The 12,713-nt window shown below is 39.0% G+C and overlaps 1 protein-coding gene across 1 annotated transcript in view; it reads right to left on the minus strand.

Annotated features, from left to right (window-relative positions):
• The window catches only part of LOC124595122 (mitochondrial 2-oxoglutarate/malate carrier protein-like), a 41,948-nt gene extending 29,600 nt beyond the window's left edge, over positions 1-12,348 (minus strand). Inside the window, exons 1-2 of the mRNA XM_047133720.1 lie at positions 12,062-12,348; positions 4,997-5,233 (exon numbers count right to left, since the gene is read on the minus strand). Of these exons, the coding sequence (XP_046989676.1) occupies positions 4,997-5,233; positions 12,062-12,126 (302 nt within the window). The 5' untranslated portion in view covers positions 12,127-12,348. The remainder of the gene's footprint in view (positions 1-4,996; positions 5,234-12,061) is intronic.
• Positions 12,349-12,713: the final 365 nt, after the last annotated feature.

Raw genomic sequence — 12,713 nt, forward strand, 5'->3', positions numbered from 1 at the left:
GCCTTCACCACATTTAAATTTTTGGAATTGTGCTGCTTGTAAGAAAAGGTATGATGAAGAAGGAGAATGTCTTAATTCCAAACATTATTGTGGGTGAGCATCACATTAGGTTGCAGAAAAATATTCATCTAAACTGTTACAGCACAACTCTGTGCCAAAAGGGTTCTTATCATTCAGGTGTAGTATCCTACAATAAGCTGCCAGAAAGTATTAAGAGCACCAATCAAGTAAACACATTCAAAAAAAGCTGTCAAATCATAAGTATCCGATATTACTGTACTTTAAAACACTGTCCAATGTCTGCCACACATTGTATGTATAAAAGATTTTACCAGATAAATAAAGAAGCAAATCTGAAGCTCACACTTATTTCCAACAATATTACGAAAAAAATAAGAGTGCTACTCATTGGTGGTGGTGGTGGTGGTTATGGTAGGATGTATGGGTTAGGTCTTGCATCTAGGTCTATTACAGGAATATGATGCAAGAGGTTGGGAACAGGGGTTGTTTATGGATGGATGAGGATATTGTATAGTGAGGGATGAGGATATTGTGTAGGGATGGAAAAGGATATTGCATGGGTTCAGTGTACGGTGGGAAGGACAGTGGATAGGACATTTCTCATTTCAGGGCACAATGAGAGGTAGTCAAAACCCTGGTGGAGAGTGTAATTCAGTTATTCCAGTCTTGGGTGGTACTGAGTTATAAGGGGAACACTCTTCTATGGCTGGACAGTGGGACTTTGGGAGGTGGTGGGTGACCGGAAAGATAAGGCATGGGAGAATTGTTTTTGAACAAAGTTGGGGTGCTAATTACAGTCTGTAAAGGCCTCTGTAAGACCCTCGGTATATTTTGAGGGGGACCGCTCATCACTGAAAATGTGAAGGCCACAGGTGGCTAGGCTGTATGGCAGGGACTTCTTGGTATGGAAGGGTGGCTGTGTCGAAGAGAGGGGGGGGGGGGGGGGGGGGTTATTACTGGTGGTTAGTAGATTTGATATTGGTAATGCATTCAAAGGAGAAGTAATTGTGGGTTAATACATTGTTGGTCATGGTGACTAGGAGGGAGGTTTCTGATCTGGAATCCATCGGGTGCTGGGAAAGGTAGTGTTCAATAGTGGTAAGGCTATGGCCATTAGGGATGATAGTGTAAAGGGAGGTGGCATCATGTGGTAAAGGAACAGGAACTGGGGAGAGTCAGTAGAGGAAATGGTTGGTATTTTTTATATAGGGGGGTTGGTTGTGGGTTATAGGCTGAAGGCATTGGTCTACAATAACAGACAAAGGCTCCATCACTGTTGTTTTGAACTGCAAGAATTACCTGGCAGAAGGACTCTGGCAGCTGTCAGATAAATTCACCTACAGGCCCTGCCACAGCGACCCCATTCCAGGAATTCAGCAGGATCTTCAGTCTCTCCTCAAATCCTTAGGCCCGTCCCAGAATCTCTCCTGGGAGTCCATCCCTCTCCTCACCCCTACTACCCCCCTGCACTCCAACCTTCTACACGATTCTTAAAGCCCATAACCCAGCTATCATGGAGGCTCCACTGTGGTCAGCTACTGTGCTCCCACTGACAGCATCTCTGCTCTCGTAAACCAACACCTTCAGCCTATTACCTGCAGCCTACCCTTCAATATAAAAGATACCAACCATTTCCTGCACCAACTCTCCACAGTTCCTGTTCCTTTACCACATGGTGCCCTGATTGTCACTACTGATGCCACCTCTCTTTACACTATCATACCTTTTGTCCATGGCCTTACCACTATTTAACACTACCTTTCCCAATGCCAGACTGATTCCAAACCAATAACGTCCTTTCTAGTCACTGTGACCAACTATATCCTCACCCACAATTACTTCTCCTTTGAAAGGATTACCTACAAACAAATTTGGGGTATGGCTATGGGCACCATCCTGTGCCAACCTATCCACGGTCCATTCTAGAGGAATCCTTCCTAAACATCCAGAATCCCAAACCTCTTACCTAGTTCTTATTCGCTGATGATATCTTCGTGATCTGGGGCGAGGGTGAGGACACCCTATCCACATTCCTCCAGAACCTCAACACCTTCTCCCTCATTTGCTTCCCCTCCTCCAACTCAACCCAACAAGCCACCTTCCTAGGTGTTGACCTACACCTCAAGGATGGCTGCATCAGTGCCTCTGTCCACATCAAACCTACCAACCACCAGCAATACCTCCAGTTCAACAGCTGCCACCCGTTCCACACCAAAAAGTCTCTTCCATACAGCCTAGTCACACACAGCTGTTGCATCTGCAATGATGAGGCATCCCCCCTCAAAATATACTAAGGGTCTCACTGAGGCCTTTATGGACTATAAGTACCCTCACAAACTTGCACAAAAACAGATCTCCCGTGCCTTATCCATCCAGTCACCCACCACTTCCCATAGTTCCACTGTTTAGCCACAGAGGAGCATTTACCCCTTAACTCAGTACCACCAAGGACTGGAGCAAATTAATTACATTCTCCACCAGGGCTTTGGCTACTCCCAGTCGTGTCCTGAAATGAGAAATGTTCTGCCCACTATCCTTCCCACCCCTCCCACAGTGGTAGTCCGTCATCCACCAAACCTACACAATACCCTTGTCCATCCCTTCTCCCAACCCCTTGCCTCATGGCTCATATCCCTGTAATAGACCTAGATGCAAAACCTGTTCCATCATCCTGCTCCTGCTCGTAGTCTGGCTTCAGTTGTCAGAGACTGGTCATGTGTGCGAGTTGCGTTTGTGAGAGTTGTGTTTGTGCGTGTGCCTGTCGTCTATTTTTAACGAAGGCCTCTTTGGCCAAAAGCTTATTTTCTGACAGTCTTTTTGTTGTTTGTATCTGCAACTCATCATCTCTGTTATATGGTGAGTAGCAACTATCCTTTTCATAAAAATGTTGGATTCCATTCTAGATTTTCCACTATAACATAAAAACATAGAACATCTGACTATGATACTCGCTTCCCTGATCATTTGTCAGGAGATTGTCAAAACAGTGAATACATTACAGTAAAATTCTAATTTTTATATAATTAATATGTTGTCAGATGTAACACAATTATGTACTTTTAATAAATTTATCATACACAAAATATCCAATCTTGCTGTCAAAACTGAAATCTAGCAGACATTTTTACTTAAGCTGGTCTAACAGCCCCTGTTAAGATGCTCATCTAAAGAGTAGAAGGAGTTGTCTTTCAAACTTGTTTTCATTGTGCTTCATCTGAAACCAAGATTTTAATGGTTGCTGGCAATTTATTGAAAATTTGTGTTCCTGAACATTGGATCCCGTTTTGGTCTTTACATTGACTGTTCTTATTCCTAGTGTTGATAGTACATATTGAGCTATTGACTGGAAACACACACATATTTGCAACAAATTTCATCTAGGAACAAATATACTGAGAAGCAGTGATTAGAACATCCAGATCTGTGAACAGGTTTTTACATGACGTTCTCGAATTTACACCGCAAATGAGTTGTTACATGCTTTTGCACTCTCAAAACTTTTGATCGGTTTGACGAGTTACCCCAGAACATAATCCCATAAAACGTAATAGAATGAAAGTAAGCAAAGTATGCCAGTTTTTTTTATATTTATATCTCCTACATCTGACCTCATTCTCACTGCAAATACAGACTTGTTGAGGCACTTCAGCAATTCTGTGATCTGCCCTTACCAACTGAATTTATTACTAAGTTGTAATCCCACAAATGTAACACTGTCAGCCTGTTTTATCTGCTTGTCTTCATGCTTTATACAGATGCTGGAAGGAAATCCCTTAAAGGTTCTGAATTGCAAATCTGGGTTGTTTCCAATGTTTAATGACAGTGAATTAGCTTTAAACTATTTGTTAATGTCAGTGATAATTTGATTACCATCCATTTCTAAATCTGTACTTGACTTGCTATTTACAACAGTGTTTGTATCACCTGCAAACAAAACAAACTTAGCATATGGCAATGTAACAGACAAGAGGTCATGAATGTACACAAGAAAAATCAACAGAGGAACCCACATGCAATTAATTCCCAATCAGGTTAGGACTGATTGCTTACTCCACAGGTATTTCTCAATAACACCATTTGATTGCTGTTAGGTAAGACTGGAACCATGTTGTAGCACTGCCAGTGATGGCATAATATTCTAATTTGCATAGGAGAATGGCGTGATTCACAGTCAGTGTCTTCTGATAGATCACAGAAAATACCAGTGGCCTCTAATTTGTTATCTAATGAATTAAGTGCATTCTCATTGTAATGTAAATAGCCTTCTCTATATCGGAACCCTTAAGGAACCCAAGCTGTCACTTGGACACTATATTATTTGTAGTCAGATGCTTAAGGAGCCGGTTGAACACAACCTTTCCAAGCAGTTTTGAAAAAGCCGGCAAAAGTGAAACTGTTCGATACTATGAAGACATGTCTTTATCCCCCTTCTTGTGAAGAGGCTTAACTTGTGTATAACTTGCTCAGTCAGGAAATACTCCATTGATGAGAGACTGATAACGCAAATAACTTAATACAGAACTCAACTCACATGAACACCCTTCGATTAGCTTTGTTAATAACATTATAACAGCTAGAATACTTTGATTTTAAAGATTTTATGATGGATGCTACTTCTTTGGGAGAAGTGAATGTCATTTCCATTTTATTGAAGTTATTTGTAGAGACTGGTCTCAGATATTCCATCGCACTGTTTACTGAACCTGAGCACCTACTTTTAGCTCATTCATCATTATTCAACATAAATCTGACAAAAAAATAAATTTCATATGAACTTTGTCCTGAAATCTGCCTCGTAACAGATTTATATAGGAGAACACTGAATTGTCAAATGACATCTTGTCTGTGTGCTTGGACACACACACACACACACACACACACACACACACACACACACACACACACGCGCGCGCGCGCGCAAGCGCACGGCACACGCGCATGCACACGCACAAAGAACTACTGACTAGATACTCACCCACTGAAAGTTTCAAGTAGCCATGTGTAGATACCAAGCCTTGTAGTAGTGTAGGTGGCCTGTCTCAGTAATCCTGCACTCAATCCAGTGTACAATCTAAATATGCCTTCATTTTTCACAATGCTTGTTAGTGCATGAAAACTTGTTTTGTACTCCTTTGTTTTGGCACCCATCCCTGATAATTGCATTCTGTTCTTCACAAGATCCAACGGTTGAACAAAACATGTTGCTGCCATTCTGTTGAATCAGAACTCTGTGTAAGAAATGAATGCTCAAACACTATTGCACATTTCGGTGAAGACAACAAAAATTGTCTAAATATTGAAGTATGTTCATAAAAAATATCAACTATCAAAAAATGCCATACAAAACAAAAACGGCATAAATATTTATGACCACAGCTAAGTATTTGTGAAACTAATGTTTACAACAATACTGAGAGCATAGACCGATACACACCACACAGGAATGTCGAGTTCCAGACAGGAGCAATGGAAAAGAAGGCTAGAAATATTTTGGCTTTCAGACAAAGTCCTTCTTCAGAAGTAGCAAACACACACACACACACACACACACACACACACACACACACACAAACACACGGCCACTGCCTCTGGTCACTAAGGCCTGACCATCTTAGTGTCCAGAGACAACAGTGGGCATGCGCGGCGTGGCTTTTTTGAGAGAGAGTGTGTGTGTGTGTGTGTGTGTGTGTGTGTGTGTGTGTGTGTGTGTGTGTGTACAGTGCATGCACGTGTTTTTAGTTCTGAAGAAGGACCTCGTGCAAAAGCTGAAATATTTCTAGCATTCTTTTTCATTGTGAAAATAAATCATCATTAAAGAGACACTAAAACATTTTTAAAGCTACACCTATAAAAATTGGTATAATTTCGTGGTTAGAATTTTAAAAAATAACTTGTTTTAATGTTTTTGGGAACTCAACCCATGTTGTTGTTGTGGTCTTCAGTCCTGAGACTGGTTTGATGCAGCTCTCCATGCTACTCTATCCTGTGCAAGCTTCTTCATCTCCCAGTACCTACTGCAACCTACATCCTTATGAATCTGCTTAGTGTCTTCATCTCTTGGTCTCCCTCTACAATTTTTACCCTCCACGCTGCCCTCCAATACTAGATTGGTGATCCCTTGATGCCTCAGAATATGTCCTACCAAGCAATCCCTTCTTCTAGTCAAGTTGTGCCACAAAATCCTCTTCTCCCCAATTCTATTCAATGCCTCCTCATTAGTTATGTGATCTATCCATCTAATCTTCAGCATTCTTCTGTAGCACCACATTTCCAAAGCTTCTATTCTCTTCTTGTCTAAACTATTTATCGTCCACATTTCACTTCCATACATGGCTACACTCCATACAAATACTTTCAGAAGAGACTTCCTGGCACTTAAATCTATATTTGATGTTAACAAATTTCTCTTCTTCAGAAACGTTTTCCTTGCCATTGCCAGCCTACATTTTATATCCTCTCTACTTCGACCATCATCAGTTATTTTGCTCCGCAAACAGCAAAACTCCTTTACTACTTTAAGTGTCTCATTTCCTAATCTAATTCCCTCAGCATCACCCGAGTTAACTCTACTACATTCCACTATCCTCGTTTTGCTTTTGTTGATGTTCATCTTATAGCCTCCTTTCAAGACACTGCCCATTCCATCCAACTGCTCTTCCAAGTCCTTTCCTGACTGAATTACAATGTCATCAGCGAACCTTAAAGTTTTTATTTCTTCTCCATGGATTTTAATAACTACTCCGAATTTTTCTTTTGTTTTCTTCACTGCTTGCTCAATATAAAGATTGAATAACATCGGGGAGAGGCTGCAACCCTGTCTCACTCCATTCCATACCACTGCTTCTCTTTCATGTCCCTCGACTCATAACTGCCATCTGGTTTCTGTACAAATTGTAAATAGCCATTTACTCCCTGTATTTTACCCCTGCCACCTTCAGAGTTTGAAAGAGAGTATTCCAGTCAACATTGTCAAAAGCTTTCTCTAAGTCTACAATTGCTAGAAATGTAGGTTTGCCTTTTCTTAACCTAGCTTCTAAGATAAGTCATAGGGTCAGTATTGCCTCATGTGTTCCAACATTTCTATGGAATCCAAACTGATCTTCCCCCAAGGTCGGCTTCTACCAGTTTTTCCATTCGTCTGTAAAGAATTCGCGTTAGTATTTTGCAGCCGTAACTTATTAAACTGATAGTTCAGTAATTTTCACATCTGTCAACACCTGTTTTCTTTGGGATTGGAATTATTACATTCTCCTTAAAGTCTGAGGGTATTTCGCCTGTCTCATACATTTTGCTCACCAGATGGTAGAGTTTTGCCAGGACTGGCTCTCCCAAGGCTGTCAGTAGTTATAATAGAATGTTGTCTACTCCCGGGGCCTTGTTTCGACTCAGGTCTTTCAGTGCTCTGTCAAACTCTTCACGCAGTATCATATCTCCCATTTCCTCTTGCTCTACATCCTCTTCCATTTGCATAATATTGCCCTCAAGTACATCGCCCTTGAATAGACCCTCTATATACTCCTTCCACCTTTCAGCTTTCCCTTCTTTGCTTAGAACTGGGTTTCCATCTGAACTCTTGATATTCATACAAGTGGTTCTCCTCTCTCCAAAGGTCTCTTTAATTTTCCTGTAGGCAGTATCTATCTTACCCTTAGAGAGATAAGCCTCTACATCCTTACATTTGTCCTCTAGCCATCCCTGCTTAGCCATTTTGCACTTCCTGTCAATCTCATTTTTGAGACATTTGTATTCCTTTTTGCCTGCTTCATTTACTGAATTTTATATTTTCTCCTTTCATCAATTAAATTCAATATTTCTTCTGTTACCCAAGGATTTCTGCTGGCCCTAGTCTTTTTACCTACTTGATCCTCTGCTGCCTTCACTACTTCATCCCTCAAAGCTATCCATTCTTCTTCTACTGTATTTCTTTCCCCCATTCTTGTCAATTTTTCCTTTATGTTCTCCCTGAAACTCTGTACAACCTCTGGTTTAGTCAATTTATCCAGGTCACATCTCCTTAAATTGCCACCTTTTTGTAGTTTCTTCAGTTTTAATCTACAGTTTATAACCAATAGATTGTGGTCAGAGCCCACATCCACCCCTGGAAATGTCTTGCAATTTAACACCTGGTTCCTAAATCTAATTATATAATCTATCTGATACCTTCTAATATCTCGAGGCTTCTTCCATGTATAATACAACTTTCTTTTATGATTCTTGAACCAAGTGTTAGCTATGATTAAGTTATGCTCTGTGCAAACTCAACCCAAAAAAGGGTGAAATGGGGGATGAAATGTTTTAATGAAAACTATTTCATCATGAAAGTATTTTTATAAATCCAAATATATGAAAATTTGTGTGTGACTTCTCAGTTAGAAATAAAAAGTTTTGTGTTTCAGTGTTTTCAGACATGGGAATAAAATAGGGGATGAAAATTTTTATGAAAATATGTTGTTATACAAAACATTTTTAGGGCTAATTAAATGAAAATTGGTAATTGGCTTCTAAAGAAATGTGTGTTTGGTGGTGAAAGTTTCCAAGAAAATATCATGACCACTGACTCCAGCTACCAAAATCGCTTTTTGGTCAGAAGCACATTCAGAAAAAGACCAAACTTGTATGGTCTTAATTGGCGTGAAATTTCAGAAGCTGTTGCAATTTGTGAAAAACATAAAAATTTGATTAAAAAAAATCTGTGCATATCATACAGTCTACATGAGTAAAGCATCAGGTACTGAGTTAGTATAGTAAAAAGTGTTTCTCTCTCAAATTTTAGTTGTCATTTCTCACAATTATTTCACAACAATCCTGAATAAATTTTATATTACTTGTGCCTCTGGGTTTGCTTACGTGTCTTTAAGATGCAAGAAGTGCTATACTAAGGTGAAACTCACCAACCACTACAGTATACAAAGTTGGTACATTCAAACCATGAGTACCAACAGATATCTTGTAAATCAATTGGATGGTAACATGCTTGTAGGCCTATATGTTGGACAGTCAGTTATCACCACACCCTTGAGAAATGCTAGGTTCAGTAGGCTTCCTTACGTGTACTAACTGAGAGACCGTAACAGAAGATTACAGTAAGTTGGAAGTAGATGAGATTTTTCTATGAGAAAGACCCAGCTTTCCACAAATATTAACACCACGGAACGAAAATGCACAGAGAGAAAGTATAGCAATTACTGAAACACTAAGTACATACATTAACTACACAATAAAAATGTAAAGACCTTTGTCACATATGTCTGCATCAAGTGTGATGGTAAGTGCCTTGGTTATCATTACATGAATTTACTGTAAAGGTTTAAATGCTGATTTCTGATTTAAGGTATCTGACTGATAACATCTTTTATAGGTGCAAGGGAGTGATATTGATATTATCCTAAGTGCACATCTCAAGATTCCCTGATTTTAGAGAAAAATTGAAAGTGGTGTATAAGATACAGATGCAAGTTATGATTATGGATGTAAAAGTAAGTACTTTCAGACAGAGGGCAACAAGAAATGTACCAAATTGTGATGATTTGGTATAGGGACATTTTTGAGGGGGACACAGAATAGGTAATAGCTAACCAAGGACACCCCCGTGCAACACGTGATTCCATCTTTGAAAGAATGCAACAGAGTTTTCGCTAAGTTTGCTGACTCTGACAGTTTATCAGTGAAATATTTCAAACTAGATTAAGTAGGCCTACATGATTTTAAAAGTCATATGATACATATGAACTTATCATTGCTAAACACTTAGCACAATTTCCTAGTGATTAAGGATTAGACTGTAGACATAGGCTACTTTCCCTTTCGGAATATATCATAAGTAATACAGTTAAATTTGGTTGCATAAAAGAGAAAGAGGGAGAGAGTGTGTGTGTGTGTGTGAGAGAGAGAGAGAGAGAGAGAGAGAGAGAGAGAGAGAGAGAGAGAGAGAGTTCTGTCTTATGCTGATTCTTCAGGCACAGCTCAACAGAATGACAACATGGAAAATCTGGAATTCCAAAGTTAGTTCACCTCACTGTAATCTTTATAATGTTGTGCTTCCACAGTCGATCAACATGATTAATATTCATAACCAATTATGCTGTCAGATTGACATTTGTTCTCAGTTATTTTCCTACATGCAAAATCTAAACACGTGCCATTCCATAAACTGTTCCTCCAATTATCTACCGCAGATATTCGTCACAATGATTTTCTAATGAAAGCTGAAATTTTGCATATGGTAATAACTCCAGGTACAAAATAATAACTCCACTGACAATAAATATATAATAATTCAGCTACATGCAATTTTTTAAATTTGGTTTGGTCCAGTATTGTCTAGATAACGAGAGATTTTTGTTCATGAAATATATTTGTAAGGGAGAAGAAATATTGAGCTGTTATTGTGAAAACCTGTCTGAAACAGATTCCTGTCAAACATCACTCAATCTCTTCTAAGCAATGATCCTTTTCTTTGCTGATTACCCACAAAGATGATCCCATAAAACAACAATGCTTGAAAATATCCAAAGCAAGCAGCTCTCACAGAATCCTTATGTGTAGATGATAAAATTGTGCATAAGGCAATAAGTTGCTCACAATTCAAAAGTGGAATATAAAGGAATGTTCAATACAGGTTGTCAGCTTTGACCAGTGACACAGGAAACGTGCAACAAACACTGTGTACAATATAGTCACAGATTTGTTGGTTTTGCCAACTCGCAAGCAAACTATCACCTTCAAACCTAGCCTACACATCAGGAAAAGTTACAGATCAGTCCTTCATCACAACCAGGTTTTTTTAGTATCACATTCGTGGCTTCCCTAACTGTAGACTTCCAACCCAACCTATACCTCGGGCTAAAGTAGAGAGCAATGTGTCAACACAACCTTTTTTTGCCAACTAACAACAAAATTGTGAACACAACCAAAAGGTGACACGACAGAGCAGCTGTTACCATTGTGTCACATTCCTCTTGACACCAAAAGTGAAGAGTTAAAGCTTATTTTGTCATCCAGAGACTATTCAGCATTAAACATGCAATCTACCACCACCACCACCACCACTGAGAAACTGCACTGAATATCAGGGTATTCAACTTGAGAAAATGTTTTAAATGCCTAAGGCAGCAGGGCTACTTCATATACTCTTAGCACCAGGATTGTCTGGCATGGTGTTTGGGGGCTGCTTTTTTTGTACAAACTACTACTTACCAGCAAAATGTTGCACGGTAGATACTTTGCATCACATAATTTCTGTGATTAATGGCCGAGTAAGAAATCATTTTGTGGCTTGACAGGATTTTTTGCTAAAACCTTATTCTTGAATTAAGTCACACAATTTATACAATAAAGAGTTAATAAGATATGCTTTCAATTTTTGTTTTGAATTAATATGTTTACCCAATTTCTTGCTTTGTGTCCGTTGGTAGCTCAAATAGGCTATTTCTGCACTATAATACCCTCTACATGGTAATTGTTTTTGTTTTGTACTGTGGCTGTGTAAAGAATTTTGAATGTGACAGAAGTTTGTTATTAGCTACATGGCACTTGGTGCACATGTATTGGAAAGCTAGTGAAATAATTTCAAGACAAAGGTTAATTTTGAATGAAAATAATTCTACATCCAAAGGCTTTGATTGCTACATGTGCAATGTCAATTTCCAGTGTTCAAACATTTTATTACAGCACTGCACGAAAGTAAATGACAGCAACTACATGTAAATCATAGGCAGATAGCTCAAAATTTAATACACAATTGTTCATGAAGATTCAGTCTGCACTATTTTAGAAACTCAACAGGCTAACTACAAATAAATACGGGTATGTAACATGAGTAATATACTACAAATAAATACGGGTATGTAACATGAGTAGTGTGTTACTTTTATTGTCACTTTACGGATTGCTGGCCCACATACGTTTTGTATACTTTTCTACCGTTCAGGGCAATCTGGTAATAAAATATATTTAATAAACGTGTGTTTCCCGATGTCAATAAGTTTGGCATTATTTATGTAGCAGAACCAAAGTTGACAACTTAATCGCCTAGACTTACCCGGACAGACCGCCAAATAAAAATTTTATGTGCTTGGGAATGGATTTTGGAGGTTCCTGAGACATTTTCGTTGTGTTTTTATGCCGGTACTACACTAAACCACACTCAACACACACTCACTCTCCACCAACTCCACGCTTACTGCCTGCCCGCTCCAACACTGTTATGTCATTCTGAGGTCACTCCGGTCAGCTGTCTTACTACTACTTTGCAATAAAATTCGCAGGCTTGGTACTAGGCGCACACTAACGAATATGATTTTAAAAAGGTAGACTATCTTCCTGTTACCAGAAACATTACAATTCAAACTCATCAATGAACACTATGCACTTTTACTGACTCGTATGGTTGGATTTCCACAGATGCAAATAAGACGAGGCGCAGCGGATTCGTCAACGTAACGCGGCAAATACGAAAAAAAATTATCTCGTACAGTCCGTCTATTGTTACCTACAAGCGTTCGGAAATAAAGACTCAATTTCACAACAGTAACTCGGTATGGACTCATATAAAAACGTTCTCTAAAGATCTTAATTAACAAATAAATTTTTAGCAGTCAACTGTTTTTTGTAAACTGATTACAATAATTTTCATCTGAAAACGTATGAATGTATGTAATACATGCTCTCTGGCGAATTCTGACGTCATTGTT

The sequence above is a fragment of the Schistocerca americana genome, chromosome 2, assembly GCF_021461395.2.
Source record: "Schistocerca americana isolate TAMUIC-IGC-003095 chromosome 2, iqSchAmer2.1, whole genome shotgun sequence".
In the NCBI taxonomy this organism is placed as follows: Eukaryota; Metazoa; Arthropoda; class Insecta; order Orthoptera; family Acrididae; genus Schistocerca; species Schistocerca americana.